The sequence below is a fragment of the Thermobia domestica genome, chromosome 10, assembly GCF_964235325.1.
Source record: "Thermobia domestica chromosome 10, izTheDome1.hap1.1, whole genome shotgun sequence".
NCBI lineage: Eukaryota > Metazoa > Arthropoda > Insecta > Zygentoma > Lepismatidae > Thermobia > Thermobia domestica.
Genome location: NC_137463.1, coordinates 237,941,102 through 237,965,326, shown reverse-complemented (window position 1 = coordinate 237,965,326; position 24,225 = coordinate 237,941,102). Strand labels below are relative to the sequence as shown.

Genomic DNA, 24,225 nt, shown 5'->3' with positions numbered 1-24,225 from the left:
CTTAAAATTCAATTGATATATAAGTAACAGATAATGAGTACAAATGAAATGTCCATATTTCTATATAACTTTCATTATATTGTGTGCATCATTTGAGTTTAGAAATTAGCAATTAACAAAGAATAAATGTATGTGATGCAAGTAATTCAGAATTTCAGGATTCTTTTGTGTATAATGTTGAGTCAATTCAGAAGCAATACGTAAGTTTCCAGGATTTAAATTTTAATTGAAGTGCAATAATCGCTCAGAAAAGAGAATCGCATAATATTAAACTACGGTATGTATTCCCGAGATTGTATAGTCTTGTTGAAACTGTAAAGGGATACAATTGGGAATACTGCCAATAAAAAATATGTAATTCTACAAGCAGCATTACGCATAGTGAAGATGACACAAAGTCATTGAAACGTAGTGTCTGTATGAACTTACATTTAGAAGCTTCAGTGAATGCAATTTTATCATCAGTATTCATCGTATTAACTCTTTAAGTAACAGTAAGGCCTTATATATATATTATCATGAATACTCACAAGGGACCATTCCGATTTGGTGAATTCAGTTTGCTGAAAATTATTGCTGGCACTGGATTCAGCAACAATCGAAACAGAAAAAGAGGATGTTTAGTGGTAAACCGTATACAAGTAGGAGATAAATGAGAACAAAATGCGAAGATAGAACGTACAATCTGTCTAGAAATTCCATGTTAGTTTTGAAATGAGTAGAAGGATTGAGCTCAAATGTTTAATATGAGGAATGCATGTAGAGCTCCACTGAATAGGCGTAATGTGAATCATGGGGGGGCATCTGGAAAGTCGCCATGTTGGACTTAGCAAAAGAAGAATATACGGAAAGGAGTCATGTGACATATGACTCTTGACGCACAACGTCTATTGAAATTAATAGTGGCCAATACAGTTTGAGACCTCTGTAACAGGAGCCGTTCCACGCTGTGGCAATGTATCAATACTGTCGTTGAAGTGACGTGAATGAGGAACTAGAGATCCTGTAGTACGGTCCATGAGCACGTTGTATGTACGAGGGGTAGAAAGAGAGAGAATCGAATCCTGGAACATCAAGAAGGATGTTTGCAACGTAAAGTAGTTTCACTAGATGAATGCTGGCGTGGTAGCTTGCACAGACACCTATCCTACTCAGAGTTCTAATATATTAATGACTCCTCGAACAAAACGTGCCGGTTGTAACACTGGTGACTCTTCTTACAACCAGTTACGTACAGTTGGCAGTTAAAGCATGTTCACATTACGGCTGTTCAATGGAGCTCTACATGGATTCCTCATATCCAACATTTGACCTCAATTCTTCCACTCGTTTCAAAATTAACATGGCATTTCTAGACATTTTCTACGTTCTATCTTTACACTTTGCCCACGTTTATCTCCCAACTTGTAAATGGTCTGCCACTAAACGCCCTCTTTTTCTCTGTTTCTTTAGGTTCTGAATCCAGTGCTAGCAATTATTTTCAGCAACTGAATTCACCAAATCGGAATGGTCCCTTGTCAGAATTTACTGTATCTCACTGTAAACAATGAATTGCTTATATTTTGGTGTGCATCTTAAAGCCAATGCAACAAGGAAAATATCGTAGTCTATTAATATAAAATATACAACACTGCAAGAAAGGTTGATTATATATATAAGCAGCTTTTCATAATTTAACTAGTAACCTGTAGAAGCATGAAGGGGAATTTAGAATATTTATTTGCATATGGAAAAAACTCGAGTATTTCCTGTTTTCTCCTCACTTGAGGGAAATCTAATTAAATTAAAAACAATCAATAGCTTTTGTGGTACGTTTTCAACTGAATTGCTGTACTTCCCTTAAATTGATTGTAAAACATTCGACGAGAAAGTGGTCAGCTAAGAGAGAGAAGAAAGATGTATTGTACTGTTAATTAATTTGTACAGTATTCAAGTGTGTGATACAAGTTTTTCATGATTTTTCTTTAGGGTGGCCCCGAGCTGGCCTCCGTAAGTAGTGTGAAAATTGCATGTTTAGTAGTGCATTGCATGTTGTTAGTTCTGTTCCCAACATGACTTAAATTTGTGTTGTTCATCATTCAGTCTTATTTCTTTAGGTAATTGGGATAACATTAATTAGCGGTAGAATAGTGAAAATTGAGCTGTGCAGGATCTTTACTTGCAATGAAGAAAGAAAAAAATGTATAGTCAAATCGCACCTGTAACACTATCTAATTAAACTTAGTAATGTGTCTAAATATACATTAATGCCAACCTTTCCAATGGACATCTCCATCATCGTCAGCAGTGGCTGATTTCTTTACATTAACATTGCTATTTCAATTAATAAAATCCGACTATTTAGTTCATCTCACACATTTCTTCCCTACATCAGGGGCCACGGTGGCTCAGTGGTAGAGCGTTCTCCTCTGGTGCCTAGGATTCTTGGTTCCATCTGAGCTCACGCAAAGTGAACTTTGTGGTGGACAAACACCATGTGCGTGTGTTTTCTCGGAGTTCCCCGTTTCCTCCCACATTCTTCATTCCACCATTTTTCATCATCACTGTCTGCTTTAGCCTAGCCAGCACAACCGTGGAACGTAAAACTTCAAGATTTCATTTTCTTCCCTACACATAATTTTGGATTTGAAATTGCTGCATGATATTTACATTTTGTAGACGTTGTATGACTCTTTCTGTATGTTTCTGTTATTTGATGAGGAGGTTAGCCTACTTAATATACAGGGTGTTTCAAAACAACACCGACAGCGTTTGGGAGGTGATTCCTGACATCAAGATAAGACGAAAAGTATACACCAACCTGGATGCACAGATGCTTCCTTTTAGAGTTATAGGCTGCCGAAAGCATAAAAAATTGAACTTTGAAGGTCCATAGCTCCAAAACTATGGGACCTACCGTAGTCGTGTCAAGACTTCACTTGGGAACTACTTTGTGTTCTATCCAAAAATCCATGTTTCAGAATCCTGTGGTACTTTCCCAATAATTTTTATAGAGGTAGTTGGTGAGTACTTCAAATTATATACCCGTAGGCAAATTCCCTCTATAAAAATTGTTGCCTGAGTACCTTCGGATTCTGAAACATGGATTTTTGGATAGAACACAAAGTAGTTCCTAAGTGAAGTCTTGACCCGACTACGGTAGGTCCCATAGTTGTGGAGCTGTAGACCTGTAAAATTCAATTTTTCATGCTTTCGGCAGCCTATAACTCCGAAAAGAAGCATTTGTGCACCCAGGTTTGTCTATACTTTTCGTCTTATCTTTGTGTCAGGAATCACCTCCCAAACGTTGTCGGTGTTGTTTTGAAACACCCTGTATAAGTACATTTGACTTCAGTCCGAAAAAAAAATCTAATTAACGAAGTAGGTAATTAACAAAATTATTATAACAGCCGCAACATTAGCCATCATTTTTTGTCTTGCCGTCATGATTATGTCAACATTACTATATATATATACATATTATATCACTGCGCAAAATTTCAGAGTCAGACGCACTCACGAATTCAAAACTGGTTGTCGCCATTTTCTCTCACGTACAAATTATGAGAGTCGTCCCCTTCCCCTTCCGGGCCTTTGGTTTTTCAAAGAAAGAGATTACTTCAGGGCATAAAATTTCAAAACCAGACAGTTAGATTCACGATAATCAATTTTGAATTGGATAATTCATATACATGTTAAAAAAAAAATCTTACCTTAAGACTTCACGTTTGTGTAACGCTCTCCGTGTCCGTTGTGAAGACTTCACATTCTGTGTTTTCTCTCACTCAATGACAATTATTTTCGTGCAAAACAGAAGCTGGGCAACCCTGTAAGTTTAGACAGAAATTATTTCCACTGAATACTGGTCGCCAGCTCTAAATTTCTAGTCGCCAATGGCGACCTAGCGACCAGAAAGTTTGCGCCCTATATATACAGTATGGCGCTAAATTCGTTGCACAAAAGCAGAGAAGTGATTCCTGAGAGTAATACAGTCAAAAAGGTTCCAATAAAAAGGGCGAAAACCTCATAGTTCACGTGTTATAGGCTGCCGAAAACATGAAAAAATGAATTTTAAAGGTTCATAGCTCCAAACTATGGGACCTACTATAGTCAGGTCAAGACTTTACTTAGCAACTAATGTGTGCCCTATCCAAAAGTACATGTTTTAGAATTCTAAGGTACTCACGCAACAGTTTTAATGGAAATAGTTGGAGAGTACTTTATATCATAGGCCCGTAGTCAAACTCCCACTATAAAAATTGTTGTGTGAACACCTTAGGATTCTGAAATATGGATATTTCGATAGGGCAAATACTAGTTTTTAAGTGAAGTCTTGACCCGACTACGGTAGGTCCCATAGTTTTGGAGCTATGGACCTTTAGAATTCATTTTCTCATGTTTTCGGTAGCCTATAACACGTAAACGATAGGGTTTTCGCTCTATGTTTATTGGAACTGTTTTGTTTGTTTTACTCTCAGGAATCACTCCTCTGCTTTTGTATAACGAATTTAGCGCCATACTATATATATATATATATATAATCGTGAAAAAATCTGCCTTTGAATCCGCTCGTATTTCCTCCTCTCCTCGATTTTTCCATATCGCTGTTATTTTCCTAATTTTCGACATACAAATTGCTTTTCTCTTACTAATTACTGTTACTATATTAATAGTATTAACATTCTTTCATGATTCCTAGTAAGAATTAAATTTGTACTTATTCTGCTGTTAGGCCTATACCACGAATGAAATCAAGCTTCCTTAACATGAGCAGAATAGAAAGAGGGATAATGGTTAATCATAATATTTGAGTTGCATCCAAAATATTTTATTATTAACTTATCTCAAAATAAGAAGCAAAGATATTGCACTCAGTTTCGACTTGAGCCTTTGGTTACAGTTACCCTTTATTATTGGTTGATGCCAAAGGGAGGCATTTCATTGTTAGTGATATCACATAAACCCTATGGTGGATAAAATATCTTCAAGTACACTAATGTTTGAATCACATTTTGGAGCTTGACTTTTTTTTTTACCGGTATTTTTATGCTTCATAACATGCTGAAGAAACTAAATAGTTTTAAAAAAAATGTCAGTAAAAATCTAGTGATTCAAGCTATAGGAGACTTATTTGTAATAAACGTGACTTACCTTATACTTCAATTTTCGTCCAATAATTAAATATTTCAACACAATTTGAATGTCCTTTAGACATGTATTTTGATAAGTCTCTTTTGGACACTTCTTCTTTTCTCTTATACGCTTTAAACATCTTTTGAAGTGTCTGCTCCAGTCTTGCTCGATGTAATTTGAGTTTTTCCCTTTTCTTTTTTGTTGCTTCTTGCTCAGACACTTGGGTTTTACAATTTGAGTATCCTTTTCCCAAAAGTACAAAATGAATTTATAAAGTGTTTCAATCTACAGTGCAATCAGCGAAGTAAAGATTCCAGTTATCTTCTTAATATGATTAAAAATGCGTCAATTTCGGTCTTCAAGTAAATATGAACAAAGAAATTAGTAGCTTTATAGATATCTTAAGAGATAAAAGACATGCATAGATACTGCAATATCAATAGATGTGCTCTTAGATAGACGTGCATTTAAAGAGCACCCTTACTCCCTGTAACCTACCGATTCGAGATTTAAAATGTAAGTACTATGATGAAGAAGCAAAAACTGAGAATTTTTACGTATGAAATATACTGTTTTTCTATAAAAAAAAAAAAAAAAAAAAAAAAAAAACTCATTTTACAGCATGTTCAACTCTGCGTACAGGGTCTAAAACAGTCACTACCAGATATTATTAAATACATAGGAAATTTTAAAGACTTTCTGAAGGTTTCACTACATTCTTTGGTTGCGTTAAGAACGTTAACAATTTATTTGAAAAAGCGAAGTGAATACGATTTAAAATTTTGACGATATGTTAGGAATAAAACACACAGCGCCTTAGAACAGAAAAATGCTACTGAGCAATGTTGTAAGAGTTTAAGGATATGCTATTTCAGCTAAAAAGTGTAATTGTCTTAAAATTTCACTCCCCATATGATCCTTGAACACAAAGTGCATAAGAATCGACAATATTAATAAATTAAAAAAAAAAAAAAAAATCTTTCGACAGTAGAGATTGTTACTTTCTACGCATGTTCGCATGTTTCCATTTTTTATGTATTTTATTAATGAGATTCCTTAGATGTGTGCATTTTCTGGAAGGTACTCAAAACTTTTGTAAATTACAAGGTAATAGATGTAATTGAATCTATAAAATATATTTAGTTTTTTAATGGTATTGACCTATAGAAACATAGTAAAGAATATGATAGAGTGTAAATAAATTGAATGACTTTGTTCTTAATAAATTGTATATAATAATAATAATAATAATAATAATAATAATAATAATAATAGTAACAAAGCAATCCCACAAAATGGGTTAAGCAAAGGTTTTTGTAAATATGTTTTTAAACATAAAAAGCTGTAATCTTGCGTATAAAAGGGATGTTTGGATGTTTGTCCGGTATATATACACACACATCATTGGCTTGGGATACTTCAGAGTAACCAAAGAAGTCCGAAGAAACCAAAGTCTGGAAGAGACCACAAACTATTTAGAATTATTTGATGCTTATCCTAAGGGGGGATGATGAGGTTCAAAGGGGAAGAGGCGGTTTAAAATATATGAAAAATAGTTATTTGTATGTTTGACCAATATACGTAGCTACAGTGTTGGCTTGACATACTTGAAAGTAACTCCATGATAGAGATCGTAGAATATTTAGTATTTTTTGGTCTTACCCTAAGCTGGGAAAGAGGTTCAATGGATGAGAGGTGGTTTATAATTTACACCAAAAATACAGTATTTCACGATACCTTCATGATAAGAACATATAACTCAGTATGTAAACTCATTATTAAAATAAGTTAAAATGTATCCGAACGTTTTCAGAAAATTCCATTTTAATGGGAAGAAAGTTTTTTTTTTTTTTTTATTCACACAGAAAGCTACGTTGTCTGTTGTTCCTTCTAATCGCATCACGGGAGAAGAGCTGATCTATTTGAAATAAAAACAGTTACAACCTACCTTAAGCTGGGCTTTTATAATCTCTTTGATTAAAGTGCGCATCCTATGGGATATTGGGGGCACAAAATTTATGCCAAAAGTATTAAGTTATTTTATTTTATATAAAAATGAATATATGTTAGTCCAGTATGCAAAGCTACACCGTTGACGTGGCGTTCTTCTAAGTAATTGTATAAAAGATATCAAAGTCTGGAAGAGACCGTAGGCTATTTAGAATTCCGTGAGACTAGTCGAAGCTCAAAGGGAAGACTTCGTTTAAAAGTCATAAAAAAAAAAAGCTCCTCTTAGGAAATTAAAATTCGGCATGCAAATTCATATTTAGAAACAAGTAAACATATAGATATGACATAGAATCTGGATAAAATACTTTGGGGGTAAAAAACTCCAATCGTCCTGGAAGTGGAATGGGGTGACATGTAAAGATAATAAAAATCGACCAATATTAGTATCGAATCCATAGTTTTGGAGATCGCTGAGTTGACTGGTAACAGCCCTGATGACTTAAGCCCAAGTTTAAACAAGAGCATGCATGTCAGTTAGCCCGGGAATCGACAAGGCCAACGTCAAAAGCCTCTACTTGATTCCTTATTTTCAGATATTGTGTATAAAAATTATTCTTTCCATGCAAAGCCGGGCGCGTCTGCTAGTGGATCATGTGGAAAAAGTATGTGTTTACTGCTGGAAGAAAGAAAACCAAGTAGTTTTTGAAATATTGCAAATGTTTGTGCACTATATCCTGTCTGCAGGAAACATGGAGGTATGAAAAACTTAAATATTCCTTACATTTTCGTATTATGAATCAATTGGCTTACAAGTCATTCTCAAGAACAAATAAGATGTAAATGTTAAATGAGGGAAGTTTAATATCCAGTTTGTTACACGAGGCTGACCTACCGCTAAAATGGGATTTGAATCTTAATTACGAACTATTTGATTTTAAATCCTAGACTTTATTTCCGAAGTTAGATGCGAAGGGCTATTGTAGACATGACTTCGGGGAGTGTGATGATAGAATTTCTAGACGATGTAATGACTCCATCTCGTATAGCCTCGCTGCTGAAAGGGACTTTAAACTCAAAATCAACTCAACGACGTAGTGATTATTCGAATTTCGCGATTTAAGGTAGAGATACCACTTAGTAAGATGAGTCAATGCTGAAGCATGCTCTGTGAAGCAAAAGTGATCAGATTCTAGGTCATATCAGCTTTTAGTGGATAGCATTTACCATTTCGCCAATAATTAGTTTTTGGATCAGGGGTCACAAAATTTTTGGATGGCCCCTAAATCGAGTTTTTATATTTTTTACGGAATAAGCACATCATACTGAGTTAAGTGATAGTTTGGGTTTGGCTATATTGTATGTAGTTCTCCAGATATAGGCCCACAAGAAAATTTATTGGATTTTTTTTTGTTTTTGATTATAGACCACAAAATTTTTGAACGGCCCCTAAATGGAGGTTTTATTATTTTTTTAAAACGGAATAAGCACATCGTACTGAACTGAGTAGTATTTTGAGTTTGGCTACACTATGTGGAATTCTCCAGATATAAGGCGTATAAGAAAATTTTTGACTGAAATATATTTGATCTTTTGATCCAAAAAGCTTGGAACATAATGTGGGACGTTAAGCTTTATGTTACTTTAAGAGTTTCGTATAATTGCAGGATGCAAAAATAAAAATCTTTTAGATATATATTTTTTTCTAAATTCGTTATTATTGCCTGAGGAAAATGTGTGGAAAGTGCAGATAAATAATTATGGGATAATATATTTTGTTCCTACTGATACTGAAAAACGCGTCTTACTAAATATTAAACGTTGTCAGTCTTCGATATTTTACGAAAGTAAAAATAAAAAACAGATTCAATATTAATTGTGGTTTTAGCACGGAATGAAGAAAACTTGTCCCATAGAATTCACTACAAATTTTTAGTTGTAATAATTATCACTAGCACCCTCTTATATAGTTATATTTACTAGAGAAATTCAAACTCAAATTCAAATTCAAACTTACCCTTACTAACTTCCTGCACTCGTAAACTGTACGTTTGTGCTATATATTTTTATTAGTATTTCATTTATTGCAAGAAGTCACTACCCGACATCTTTCATTCTAATTAGGTATTGTATGAACCCTTATTTCGGGATTCTTGACATGTTAAATGAGAAGATCATTCATCTTTAATGGCGTATTAGATTCAATTGCTTATGAAGGCTTGATTATTCTGTAAGATGTTATTTGACATGTTTTCAATAAATAGGATAGCTTTGTTTAGCGATTAATTGAAGCATTTCTTTCGCATTCAACATGCTGATTTTCATAATAGTAAGGTAAAACCGTAAATAAAACAATTTTGCTTTGCGGATCACAAAGATCTTCAGTTTGCATGATATACTATGTCTCAACTTTAGTACGAGTAAGTTTGGGTTTCTCTAATGAACCTATGAGAATACTTTTAGCCTTTGATATATTCTTACATGAATAATTTGTTTGAAGATCTCATTTCTCAAACGTGTTAGGACGAGTTAAGTGTTATACAAAATTTATTTGATATCAAAATAAAATGACTCCTTTCCCGTGTTAGATTTTAGGTCCACATTCCGGATAGTAAATAAAAGTGCGGATATTAGATCTTGAAGAAACTAAAATGGAAGTCAGATTGCGGATATGTTGTGTTACATATGTCTAGGTAGAATTATTCGCTGACTTAATTCTTGACGGAAATAAATATTGTCAGGGATTTACAGGGTGACAATTAGTTTATTACATTAATATTGTAATATTTTGTTTTAAATAGATATTCGAACTTTTGTGTTTAAAACTTGTTCTCACAAGCAGTGGCATATTCAGAGAGGAGTTTCGGGGTTTTAACACCCTTTGAGTAAGATGTGCAAAAAATAAATATTTACCATATTGAGATATATACGAGGGGCAGTGAAACGTTACTGGAATTTTGTTGTAACTCTTTATTACCTTAGTATAAGTAAGCATATACTTAATCATCTTCAAAGGAGGTACACTTATATCCAGAATTATTGTCGCATGTCTATAAATATGTTGTTGTAGGAATATAATTTGATAACGAAGTCGCCCGGTATTTCTTTTAATGTTAGTAGATGTATAATCGGCAAAGACATGTATGTCGCAAATTTCATGTCAAAAGAGCAGCAAATAAGAACAATAAAACGAAAATAAAACTTTCTTGTCCATTTAGCAACATTTTGTTTTACTCATTCTAATTTTCGTATTTATAATTCTTTTCTTATGAAATTTACCACAAATATACATTTCCCGATTATACACATAGTATCAGTATTAAAAGTACCCTGCAAAATCCTTATCAAATTATATTCTTACAAGAAGACAGTTATAGATATGCGACAATAATTTTGGACATGAGTGTACCTTCAGAACACACACTTGATTGAGCGATCCTGCGATTGCTGAAACACCGGCGAACGTCCTCTTTTGGTATCTTCCGAAGTTCGACTGCCGCGTTCGTTTTGATTTCTTCTTTGACGAGTACCTTTGATGCCCATTTTTAGCTTTGGGAAGAGCCAAACATCCCTTGATGCTAAACTATTTTTAAGGCTATCAGTGTCTGTGAAGCTGATTTTCCCCATTTTGCACATGAACTTTAATGATCATTGCTTGATCTATGAAATCGCGAGAACTGATCACTACACACTTCTTCGTTCAACTACGCTATTCGTACGTACACTGCCTGTTAAGACGTGTGGACACATGTTGGATTCATAATTAGGCAACCTAAGTACTGCACTGTACAAGATTCATTGTGATTGCATCGCAAACGCCAAAACTACATCATTCCGGGAAGTTTCTGACTGCTCCTCGTATATACAAACACCTGAAATTATATGAACGTTGGAACTTGAACTCCAATCCATGACGAATTTCTGCAAACGTTACTGCTCACTCAAGTGGTGATTACGTATTGTTTCATGCAGTGTTTTCTACAAATGAAAAGGATTTCCCTAGCAAATATCCGTAGCATAAAATACTATTAGAAATTATTGAAGAGTAGTCGTTTGTTTCACTGACTGTTTCTTTATTCACTCTTTTTTATTCTCATGTGTGTATGTCGTAGCTTTCTTGTATGATCCTTTTCAAAATTTTCTTTCGTAAAATGATTTAATACTTTGTTGTGAATTAGTTTCATGGTTTTTCTAACAACTAGTCTTATTTTTGTTGCATGCTTTTATTATATTTCTTGCCAAATGAAGAAAAGCAAATTTATGCTACAAATAATTTATAATTTTGTCATACAAACTGTTCAGAACTTTACTATTATAATAAGTCATCTGTACATACACATTAATCTAAAAGAATTACAAGATAACCGCGCATGAAGAGCAAGAAAATAAGTGATTGGTTGGATTCTTTAGTTCTTGTCATTCGTTTGGCGAGAAATTGTAGTTTGTTATATTAAGTAGTTTGGATTGCTAAATAGTATTTTGTAGATTAGTCTGTAACTTTTGTAGTGTAAATAGTTTTGACGATACATGTTCTTTTAAGAGATATCCCTGTAATAGTTTTTTTTTTTTTTTTTCAATTTAAAGAATCTGGCGTAATGGTAAAAATAATGCTAATGCATGTATACTTTTATTTTTCATAGTACGAATACGAAAGATACTTTTGTCATTTCTATTAGCTGATTTTGTTCTACATTTGAGCTCCGGCGCAGTCTTAGTTAAATAGCTAGCACATTAGCTGATTTGATTCCTAGAAGGAGACAAGACTTTTCCAAATTAATCTCGTCGGGAGGACATTTGGAAAGCTACGTGAATGAAACAGACTAAAAGCCAATGCTAATAATTCCTGCATTATACATTGTGAATGCTCCACTCACTTGAAAAATAAAATCCTAAATTTTCAAATACTGCGTAGAGCGCTCGTTTAGTGCATAGCCTTACATGTGCGTCAGTTAAGAGCAAAATGGCTAAGTGCTTGTCGCAAACAGAAGTTACAAAAATATTTTTTCTTTCTTATGCATAGTGGGACGCAGCAAAATTGACTTGTTACCCAAATGAAAAAAAAAAAAAAAAAGTACATTAATTTACTTTGCGATAAAGTACATAGAGCCATTTTGCTTTCAGTTGACATGGGTACACGGTTGTGCGCTAGGTGAGCGCTCGAGTGGTGGTTTTTGAAAATATAGGACTTGCCTTTTAAATGTTGTGTTGAAATTCATATACATTGTAAAGTTTGTGAAATATTTAAGTACGAACTAAGTCCATCATTCTGAATCACCCTGTAATGGCGTACGGTAGAAATCTGTGCTGGTAATGCGCTAACCGATTAAATATCATAATCAGGATGGCTGTAATCCTTCATGACTTAAAGTGCCGCAGTTTTATTTTTGTTAAGTGATAAACCTTAAAATTCTGAAGAGAAAAAATTCCAATATACAATCAGAAATGAATGAAAAACTAATAAGATGTGTGCATTCTAAACATTTTTGTAATAAAACTGTATTACTTCTTTGAAATTATTCATAGTTCCTCAGAGAACAAGAGTATTTCATTTAGGACTCACAACAAATGTTTGACTGGAATATAGAATTTGAATGGATATCAAAAAGATTTGTATGGACATGGTGTTTAAGAATAATGAGAAACTATTTTACATGTTTGAATATATGTTGATTTGAATCTTATTTTGCAATCGAGTTTAAAACAAAACATCAGTTAAGCACATATATTAACATTCTATTGATGATGTTCAAAGCAAAAATTATACTATGAAGTTAACGATATCAGACTTTAAGTATTTCAATTAAATAAACTACTGCAACGCGTTATAATGCTACCAAATATTTTAGAAATGAATAAAAATGTAGCTGAATTCTACAGACAAGGATTATAGTTGTGGGATTTAAGGTACTGGCAAAAGTACAGTGGAATAAGAAATTCCTACGCACGCTCTTCACACAATAAAAGAAAATAATAAAAAATGAAGAGTGTCTTGTACTTAGAGACTTAGTTTCGAAGTTACACTCTAAGTGAACCTTTCAGGTAGACCATTTACGGTTGTTCCTTGGAGGATAATATTTATGACTAACGATTCAAATTTTGATTGACGCGGTGATCAGTGGTAGAGCGTTCACCTCTGGTGCTTGGGGTCCTTGGTTCGATCCCAGCTCGCGCTAAGTAAACTTTGTGGTGGACATACACCGTGTGCGTGGGTTTTCTCGGGGTTCTCCCGTTTCCTCCAACTTTCTTCATTCCACCATTTCATTCATTTCTCATCATCACCGTCTCCTTTAGCCTAGCCGGCATATCCGTGGGACGTAAAACTCAAAAATTTCATTTCATTTTTCAAATTTTGATCGAGCAGTAATGATAGAATAGGAAAGAGGATGGGTTTTCTTATTTATTATGGATGAATTCAGTAAATTAAAGTTTTGTGAAATTCTCTGTAATGAAATCAAAGGAAGGAACAAGTCAGCAGTCATATTTTTAAAGAATCTATTGTCTGTTTTAGGGACATCGTACAAGGGTGATGTTAATTTGTTTGCAAGTGGTATTCTGGTTAAATGAAAGAGCTATGGCTTTTTATAGTAAGTGAAAAGTTAGCCTATACAATTTGTAACTTATGCGAGTTCTCAGAATATCGATAAAATTTTGGTGTGAATTAGCTCGACCGCAGAATAATAACCTTAGCTTTCTGTATTTTTTTCTTTGCTTTATTGTGTACCTTTAGTCAAACACACATAATGATTTAGTTCGTGGGGTTGTAGAAAATAATTCACTTAAAACCTTCACCAGATAAGTTAACGTCGTTGAATTGAGTACTGGTTTTATTTTACATAATACTTGTCTCCAGATGTTCCAATTAATGCAGTTAATACTGTGTAGTTAGAGTATGAAACTTGTATTCACCTTCCGTATTGTACGAGACATGTGCTCGGTGGATCTGATGGTGTAAATTTAATAGGGGATGATTGGAGAACAATAGGAAGAAATGCGGAGGTCTTGCTAAACGCTTACAGGACATGGGTTCAAAACTAAATGCATAGAAAACTAAATACATGGAAGTTCGTCGGGATCGTAATACGGCAAGTCATAGATGCCTTGAAATATAAAATAATAATACTTTTGATAAGTGCGTACCTTCAAATATCTAGTATTAATATTAACAGATCAAAACCATGTTCATGAAGAAATTAAATGTCGAGTAAAAGCAGGGAATTCGTGTTATTATTTGGTTCAGAACCTTTTGTCGTCGCGAGTTTTGTCGAGGAGTTTGAAGCTTAAAATATATAAAATGATTATCATGCCTATTGTGTTATATGGTTGCGAAACATGGTCGCTTAGTCTGAGAGAAGAACGCAGACTGAAAGTATTTGAGAACAAAATTCTGAGATGAATACTGGGACCCAAGAGGAATGGGACTGGGGAATGGTGGAAACTTCATAACGAAGAACTACATAATTTATACGGTTTACCAAACATTGTTAGGGTCATCAAGTCTAGGAAGCTCAGATGGGCAGGTCATGTAGCCAGAATGAAACAAAGTAGGAACGCGTTTCAAAATTTTAACTGGAAATCCAATTTGAAAACGTCCATTAGGAAGTCCTAGGCGCAGATGGGAGGACAGTATTAAGATGGATCTCACAGAAATAAGAATACAAAGTAGAAATTGGATCCAGTTGACTAAGGATAGAAATCGGTAGTGAATTTATGTGAACGTGGCATTAAACCTCCGGGTTCCATACGCCATAGAATTAGTTAGTGCGTAGTGAATCTTTCGCCTTGTGGTCACTTTGGGATAGATAATTTCGGAGCGATAGAGGCATCATACAATGGGCATCCTTTTAGGTTGTAGTCATGACGGTTCTTTCACCGTGGGATCCAAAGTGGATACATCAGCAGCAGTTCATTAGTGCCGAAGGGAACTATTTTCATTATAAGAAAACATTTATTAAGGTTATGATGCGTGAATGTCACTCATCTCCCAGAAATTAATTTATCAACCCTAAAAGCTCGAGAGTGTGATAAGAATAGGAGTGACCATGTTTAAATTACTCTTAATTATTCGAATGTTTTGACCACTTGACTGTGGGTTTTGTGATTGCCGAACTTCTGGGTTTTTATTATTCACATTTTTTTTCGTACATTTGATTACGATTTACAAGGGTCATACTGAAAGTACTGAATAACTATTTTCATGAACGACGTTTTGGCTTTACTACATTTTAATCTACAGACTTCACTTTTCAAAGTCTCTTTTTTTGCATGCATTTCTCATGTCTGGAAGCTTGAAAATATCCTTGCGTCAGAATACAGCTCGAGCTGCTGGCACTGATTTACTGCTTTTTGTAGGCCTTCCGTCGTGAGGTAGCGTTGCTTAAGTAATTTTTGGAGATAGAGAGTCTGAGGGTACAATGTAGAACTATTGGGGGAAGAGCCATAATTTTCCACTCGATTTCCCAAAAGTGCTGATGCATTATCGTGTTGAATGAACATCTAGGATCTTTGTTCCACAATGCAAGATGGAGCTTGTGAAGTGTTCGTACATAACGAGTAGCATTTATGATTTTCCCGGGTTAAAGAAATTTCAACCAGAATACGGCCATTTGCACCCCAGAAGACTGTACCCATACACGTTTTCTTTCTCACAGATTACAGGTTATAAGTCATTCAATAAAGATTCAACTTCTCCGTTACTTGTAATATTAACGTGCTGATATCGTTTTTCTTTTCTTGTGTTAGGCTTCAGTTTACAAAACGTACACAATCTATTTAATTATAGGGATTTTTTTTTTTAAATTAAATTTTAACAACTACTACATAATTTGTTTCCTGATATGAGCAATTATTTTGTATCTAACAGTTAACTTTGCTGCCTGAGAACTGTGTCATTACGAAATACGGAATGATTGATCGATTGAGCGTTGAAATTACGGAATCGTGTGTCGCGATCTGGGATTAATGCGAAGATTTAAAATTAGTCAAAACATATTATTATTATTATTATTATTATTATTATTATTATTATTATTATTATTTTATTATTATTATTATTATTATTATTATTATTATTATTATTATTATTATTATTATTATAAGAACTGTAGCATTTTTTTGCGAAAGTCCAAATAAACATTTGCCTGTTTTTTTTTTTAAACCCCTAAAGTAATGTTATGAAAATTAATTTTTATTTGGTTTCTTATTTTTTCAAGTAGGAAGTACTAGCACTAAAACATAGAATGTTATAAATAGTATCTATTTATATAAATGTATATATGATGTGCATTATTTTTTCTCCCTATAAGTAGTAATTTAAGATATGTTCTAGTAGATCATATTTGGTCATCAATTCAAAGCAAATGTGCTATATTCTAACACATTTGATAGTTGTTAATATCTAGTTTAAAATTTGTTTTCTTTGTAGGGCTGCTATGTAACAATTCATATAACACCGGAACCAGAGTTTTCTTACGTGAGCTTCGAAAGTAATGTGCCACAATCTTCCTACAAGGATGTGATAACTCGTGTGATTGAGACATTCCAACCGGGCAAATTTGTTCTCACAGTCTTTGCTAACAAGGTAAGACTTTAATACTTCTAAAACTTTTTAACTCTTTATTAAGCTCCTCCAGCACTTTTCAGAATTGTAACCTATAACAGACGCGATGAGGAATATTGAACATGAGCCAGTTAATGCTTACAGAATATTATTAAATTACGAAGTTTGTCCAGAAAGAAACCTAACTTCAAAAACTACGATTAACGAAACTTTTCTTAATTTCTTAACATTTGTTGCCAGCGCCACGTAATGAAATTATTTCCAAGGATTGTAACATCAATACCTGACCCTGCCTTGCTATTGTGATATTGCGAGCGTTGGAGTGAAGTGTTTCGTACTTGTGACCATTTGTTGGTATTACGAAAATGGAAGAATTTGGAAGAGCAGCGTTGTGTACATCAAATTTTGTTTCAAATCGTACAGGAAGTTTCAGAATGTTGCAGAAAGAGTATGGGGAAGAATATATATGATCCGAACTCAAGTTATGAGTGGTTTCTGCGTTTTAAAGCAGAACATTATTAAAGACGAGGCAAAACTTGAACGCCCAAGTTCAGAAAGTCGCCAGATTGTACGGAAAAGTCGTCGTTTGACTGTCCACAAAATAGCTGAGAATGTAGAACACGGTAAATTGTCCTGTCATGTAATCGTAGTTTTTTCAACCTGCATCGTTTGTTCGGTGGTTGCTAATAAATGAACAAAAAGAAATACATGTGGAAGTATGTGAAGATCTTTTGAATCGTGGAAACTAGACGGTAGCTTCTTGGAAAAACAACAGGAGACAAGAGGCCACAAGCATTCATATGGATGGGAAAATCTTCGCTAAGACCAGAAAAAGCACGTTGCATTCGCATAAACGTTAAAGTGATTCTTGATTTTATTTTTAATTTTGTGATTTTCAGTATAAATACGTGCATGGGTCAAACCATAAACATAGTTATTTAGAAGAGGCGTTTGAGAAGAGTTGTGAAGAAGAGACGGGAAGCTTGGAAAAATGGAACATGGATGCTGTACTATGACAATACTCGTAATCCTTCGGCGCTCTTCATTAGGGAGGTTTTGGAGAACAAACATACGAATGTTTTACCCCTATCACCTTCGCGGGTCCCCAACTACACTACTTGTTTGGCAGTTTGAAACTTTTCATTCCCCAAGTTGAAATCGACCCTGAAAGATCGCAGTTTCCAGTCTATAGAGGATAGATATACAAAAATACTACGAGATCTTCAAGCTATTTCAAAAAGTGCGCGCTTGGAGCAATTCATTAATAGTAGAGGATATTATTTTGAAGGTAAATCTAAATAACGTCCACGAAGTGTAAGTACCTTTATATTTAGAAAGTTTGGTTACTTACTGGTCAGATCTCGTAGACATTCAGACGTGTCTTGGTTAAAAATCTGAGAGGGTAGGTTACATAACCATTATATCATTCAAAGTTTTATGCAGTATGAAATATAATGATAACAATAACGAATCACACCATATATGCACAAAAAAATTCCTCGTTGTTCACAGATAAATGTGACATGGGATGGGATTAAAGGGACAACCAAACATTTCAATAAAATCATTCACTAGCGTGTTAGTCATAATTTATTTTACAGTTACAAACATACTCGTACATAAATACAGGGTGAGGCAAAAAGATGTTAACATTAAATGGGTGTTTACTCACGTGAAATTACAAGGCAAAGATTTGGTTACAGGGTTTCAACTTGGCGCCCATCTCGCTCAATGCACTTATAGAGTCAGTCCATTGTTAATTATATGACCCTCTGGATCATTGAGGTAGGGATAACATCGATGACGTGAGTGATGCGGTGTTTCAGGCCGTCCAAGTTGCTAGGTTTACTCTCAGACCATGCTCCACAACCAAAAATTAGATGGTGTCAGATCAGAGGAACGTGGTAGCCATGGTAGAGGACCACCTCTACCAATTCAACGTTTACCGAACATGTCGTTCAGGTAATCCCGAACCATCTGATTGTAATAGATTGGGGCGTCGTCTTGCTGAAAGTACCTTGGCTGGAAAATGGCGTCTGCGCGAGGACTTGGTTGGGCTGACTACCATCGCTCCCTGGACGAGGATGATATTCTCTTCAGTTCGGACAGATCTCGTTCTACTATTGTTTTCCTTGTAATCGTCTTGAACAAACCTCGTCATTACAAACTTCTCGTAGATTCTACCAATTGTCAGGGGGCGAAGGTGCATCCCGTCCGGTCCAGGGCGTGAATTTTTCTTGTACGACGCTTGGAGACTAAAAAACCTCCATCCAGGCAGCTGTTTTCTTTTGTTCCTGAATGGAATATCGGCACGCCATGGTTTAATCTGCAAAATAAAAACAAAAAGAACACCCATTTAATGTTAACATCGTTTTGCCTCTCTCTTATAAATTGTCATAATTATTTAGAAATTTTCAGAGTAAAAATTTGAATGTACTAAGATCTGGCAACAAATCATTTTGATATAGAAGGGAAAACTTAAAAAAGTTTATGTAAAAGATATTGAATGTATTTAAAAAGTCATTGTAAAGAAAAAGGAGGGTAAAATCGCAGAAAGGAGGAGATAACATAATTATCAGTCAACACTTATAAAGAGATAGTTATATGAAGAAATTTGTTTGCGTAACATAAACAACCTCATTCACAAGGATCTGACCCAATGTAAGCTATAGTATAGTTCAGTGAAAATTCATCAATAGGAACTAGGAAGATAAGACAGATACTTACGTTTTTGTAATTAAAATATGTACTATTAACAATATTGCAAATATTAGTTCATTTAGCAATATTTATAAATATTAAACGGCCTAATTTCACAAAATTCGTATTGGTCGTTGTGCTTAGTTTTTAGTAGCAAATAACAAAGAAAAATCTTGGTATGGAATTCAGCAAATAAGAAGGCAAATTGTTACAAATGCTTAGCAACTAGTACGTGATATTTTATTTTAAAAAATAAGGATCGCAGTAACTTCAGAGGTATTTATCATGCATTTATGTGCTAATTATCTAAGAGATAAAAAAAATTTGGATAAATAAGATAGTTGTTTCGAGACTTTTCGTGAATGAATGAAAGTAATTCAATTATTTTAATTTTCCAGGCGTCAGTTGCAGCTGAAACCCCGCGTGAGCTAGAACGCTCAGCATCATTTGGAGAATGGATTCGTCATGATATCCAGTACTGCAGATTCAAGAATTACGATCTGACCTACGCACTGTACACAAAATTTCCGAGCTGAGGGTCCGCAGTGGCCCGCAGCCTGCTGAGAGTTCTCTTGGCAGGTGCTCGGTGCCTCCAGGGGCCATATGTTTTGCCCCACAATCTTGTAACCCTTACTTTCCCCAGTATATGTGTAATGGAAGTTTCTATATGTGGTTTCTCAGATTGTATTGCTAGAGAATTTACATCGACACTAGTGCCATCTGTCACGGCAGATGACAATAGTGGCTGTTGTTGTTCTCCGGTGGTCAGTTCATATTTAGCGGTAGTTGTTGTAATGGTTGTACTTCGTCTAATCGTATGCGTTCATTGCTTTAGCCCCGGCTTACTCTTTTCTTGGTGGCGAAATAAGATATCTTGAAGGAGACAGGTAGCACACGTAATTGAATTTTGTTTAAAATTCTGAAATCCCCCTTTTTGAACAGAGCCACGGTTCACCTATGAGGGTGACTGGTAGCAACTCCAGCGTGCTTCCGTCACTTGGTATGGTCACTCACCGAATGACCACATCAAGTGGGTGGGGCCAAGGATAGGAGAGGAGGCGTCATCGTCGCTTTCGTTTTGTAATATTAGTACAGGGTGCTCCAATGCTAACCTCTTGTCTATTCGGAAAGAAAATTTGGAAATGTGAAATGAGTGAGTTGATGTTAATGCTCTTCTCTGTAACCTAAAGTAGTAAGCTGTCTCTCATTCCCTTCCTCTCCCAAATTCAAAGAAAACTTACATAAATCTGTACATGAAAATTGAATTTAGAAGTCTTAACGACACTTTCCATTATCAGTTCTTAGAACGTTTTGTTTGTAATCTAAATTCAATTTATACTTACATATTGTGTTAATATAAAAGTTCTTTAGAAGACCCGTTTATAAATACTCGGTACTTGCTATGCGTCATTAAATTTTTCACTTCTTCAGAAAGAACTTGTTCGCAAGGGGAAGTTAAAAGCAACATAATTATTATAATTAGTACTTACAAACGTACTAATATTTAAAAATCAATTGATTGAAACTGTGTTGATTTTTCAAACTGTTTTAGATGCACGAAGATTGCTTAGTTTCAAGTAAATTACGACATTTGAGACGTCTTCGAGTAAGCGGTACCTTTTGAAATATTGACTGATTTAGTCTCTCAAAGCTGCAAAATGAAATTTTTCGTTTTTGACTTTGAATTATAATGGAGGCATCTTTTAAATTTAGAATGTGGAAATGTATTGATTAAAATACAAAGTTTTCATTAAAATAGGAAAACCTTAATTAACATAAATCAGCGAATGAATAACGGTCACTAAACTATACTTAAGTTGCCGTTAATTTTCACTTGTTTATAAAATGATTATAACTTCGTTAGTGCATTGTTTCTGTTAGAAGTGTAGTGTAACGCAATCACTCATTTTATTCCATTTTTCTGCCCAATAGACGAGGTGTTTCTTTAAGAGCCATCCGTAAATATCTAACACAGAAAAAGAAGTGACGATTTTCGATTTTATGTTGAAGAAAAGAGCATTTAGCTCAGAAAGACGTTTGTTTTCTATTCAGAGCGTTTATTTGGAACATCTTGCATTCATTGCTTTTCTTAAGTTCGTAATTTTTTCGCCAACCATCGGCTGGAAACTTTGACGACAAATGTGCAAGATTAGGTTAGTCTTACAACGTTAATAAATTCGTGGTAAATCGTATGAGAATACGCAAGCTTGTTGTATAACAACATGAAATTATTCAGAATTTTCGTAGTTTTGAAAGAAATCGAATCGACATGAGTTTAATCCATTTTAAAAATTAGTATCTATGGAGTGGAGTTTACAGTACATTTATCGTCCGAGTTCCCGTAAAACTGCGATTATTATAATTTGACTTTTCGTGAAGATTTATTTTTATTTTCATATGAAGATTTGCAATTTTTTGACGCATTTTTTTTTTAAAAAAAAGAAATGTTATATTGCATGTTAGGGTTTGGTTTGCTTTTACAATTGAATTTGCAATACTTACTTGAGTTTGTATTTTTATGAGTTTTGTTACTAGTATGTTGATATATATATATATATGTATGTCACAATTTATTCATTAATTATTATTGTCTGTCGGGTGTTATTTTGCTGATTGCTTGAAGCACTGGAGAGTTGCAATTATAAATTTTTATCCTGATCTCCTGTATTAGTGCTTACACGTTTCTTTTGAGTTAGTTGCTACTTGCCAGTACATTATGGTAACCACTGATATTGTAGTTTGATTGTATTAACTAATAAACAAGGTGTATGGTTTCCGTATTGCGTATTATTTGATACCTTTTAATTTTGATAATTAATTTAATTTGTAGAAAACGAGGGAAAGGAAGACGTGGAAACAGGTTGATACAAAAGAGGGCAGAAAGAAGTAGAGAAAGTTAAACAATAAATTACGAAGGGAAACAGACAGAGCAAGGGAAGAGTTTTATAAAAGAAAATGCTAGGACATAAAAGACTTAGAAAGAGTTGGGAAACATGAGGAAATGTACAAGGAGATGAAATTATGGAATTTCAGAGGAAACAAGGGAGTATTACAATGGCAGTAGAAAATAAGAATGAGAAGGTAGTCAGCGAGAGAAGTGAGATCATAGGACGGTGGAAAGAGTATGTTGAAGACTTTCATGAGAGTAGGGATAGACCGTGTAGCCTAAATATTAAAGTAGAAAATGAAGTAGGCGAGGATGATAAATGGTTTAGGATTCTTTGCGACAAGTTTGAAAAGGCTATATCCGAGATTAGGAATGGAAGGGCAACCGGGAGAGATAATATATCTATCGAATTCATTAAAAATATGGGAGACAAGGGCAAGAAAGAATTGTTCCGATTCCTCAATGAAATATATGAAACAGGAGAGTGACCAAAAGACTTCTGAAGACGATCATGATACCGATGGCTCAGAAATCAAAGCCAAAGAGATCTGAGGATTATAGAACTATTAGTCTCATATCTCATGAACCTAATATTTTGCTCAGAATATTGAACAGAAGGTTCTATGGAAGAACAAATGAAGAAGTTGAGGAGGAACAGTTCGGGTTCACGAGAGGTAAGGGCACAGAGTTGCAATTGGATTATTAAGGGTGATCGGTAAAAGGTTTATAGAAAAAGGGAAAGAGGTGTATATTGTAATTATTGATCTAGAAAAGGTTTGTGACCGCGTGAATTAGGAATTGTTGTTGGGAGTTCTAAAGAAGATAGGGTTGGAATGGAAAGATCGAATACTCATAAGAAACCTATATGAACCAACAAGTAAGTGTTAAGATAGAGGAGGACCTGACAGAGGAAAGTGCAATTGGAAGGGAATTTCGAGAAGGGTGCGGTCTCTCATCAACATTATTTAATATCTATTTAGAAGAGATAGTGAATAAGAGCCTACATGATGAAGACGACGTTAGAAAACGAGGAAGGACTTTGAAGAATATCGGATGAAAATAAATGGTAGAAAGACAAAAACCATGGTGATTGGAACGAAGCGGTCTGTCAAATATAAAAGTGGAAGGGGGAAAAATAGAACAAGTATTCGATATCTGGGTATTATTAGTAATGACATGAAGTGCGAGCGTGAAATTAAAGCAAGGATAGGAATGGCGATAGAAGCCTTTAGGAGGAAGAAAAGTGTTTTGTGGGACCTTGAATAAGGAGTTGAGAAAGACATAAAATGCCTTGTGTAGTGTGTTGTACTGTATGGGGCGGAAACATAGACATTACGGAAAGTGATGAAAAATACTGGAAGCCTTTGAAATGTGGATATGGAGAAGAATGGAAAGAATCAATTGGATCGAACGGAAAACGAATGAGAGGGTGTTAAAAATGATGGAGGAGAAAAGAGCACATTTAGATATTACTGAGAAGAGGAAAACAAACTGGTTGGGACATTGCCTGAGAAGAAATTGAATCATGAGGGGCGTGCTAGAGAGAATATGGTGGCAGGAAAGAGAGGGAGAGGGCAGAGGGGACTACAAGTACAGGACGATATAAAAACAAATATTTACGTTAAAACGAAAATATTAGTAGAAGACCATGGAGCATGGAAGCTTCTCAGCTGTGGCAAGTGACTTGTCAATAAGGGCAGAATACCTATGATGATTAATTTTGACATGCTGAGTATACATTTTAACAAAGAGGTATTGGAGTATATTTCAGTTGTTTTGAGGAAAAATCAATGAATCATTTTTCCTTTCTGTAACTGATAAGGCGGAAGTTTTTCCATTCGCTGCATTTTATGGTAATTATGATTAACACGGCCATATAGCGAATGGGTAAGTTTTTAAACACACAGTGCGGCGATTAGGAAAGGAGACTGAAAATTAAACCTTTCAGTTTTACGTCCCACTATGTACCGGCTAGGCTAAAGGAGACGGTGAAGATGAGAAATGAAGGAAATAGAATGAAGAA

General features: G+C 34.7%; 1 protein-coding gene across 2 annotated transcripts in view; it reads left to right on the top strand.

The window, feature by feature from the left end:
• The window catches only part of SamDC (S-adenosylmethionine decarboxylase), a 50,397-nt gene extending 28,306 nt beyond the window's left edge, over window positions 1-22,091 (top strand). The window contains exons 7-9 of one of the 2 annotated variants that reach the window (XM_081729385.1): window positions 1,969-1,989; window positions 16,481-16,636; window positions 19,714-22,091. In XM_081729385.1, the coding sequence (XP_081585511.1) occupies window positions 1,969-1,989; window positions 16,481-16,636; window positions 19,714-19,851 (315 nt within the window). In that variant the 3' untranslated portion in view covers window positions 19,852-22,091. The remainder of the gene's footprint in view (window positions 1-1,968; window positions 1,990-16,480; window positions 16,637-19,713) is intronic. The other variant, XM_081729387.1, reaches the window with a different exon arrangement.
• The last annotated feature ends 2,134 nt before the right edge of the window (window positions 22,092-24,225 follow it).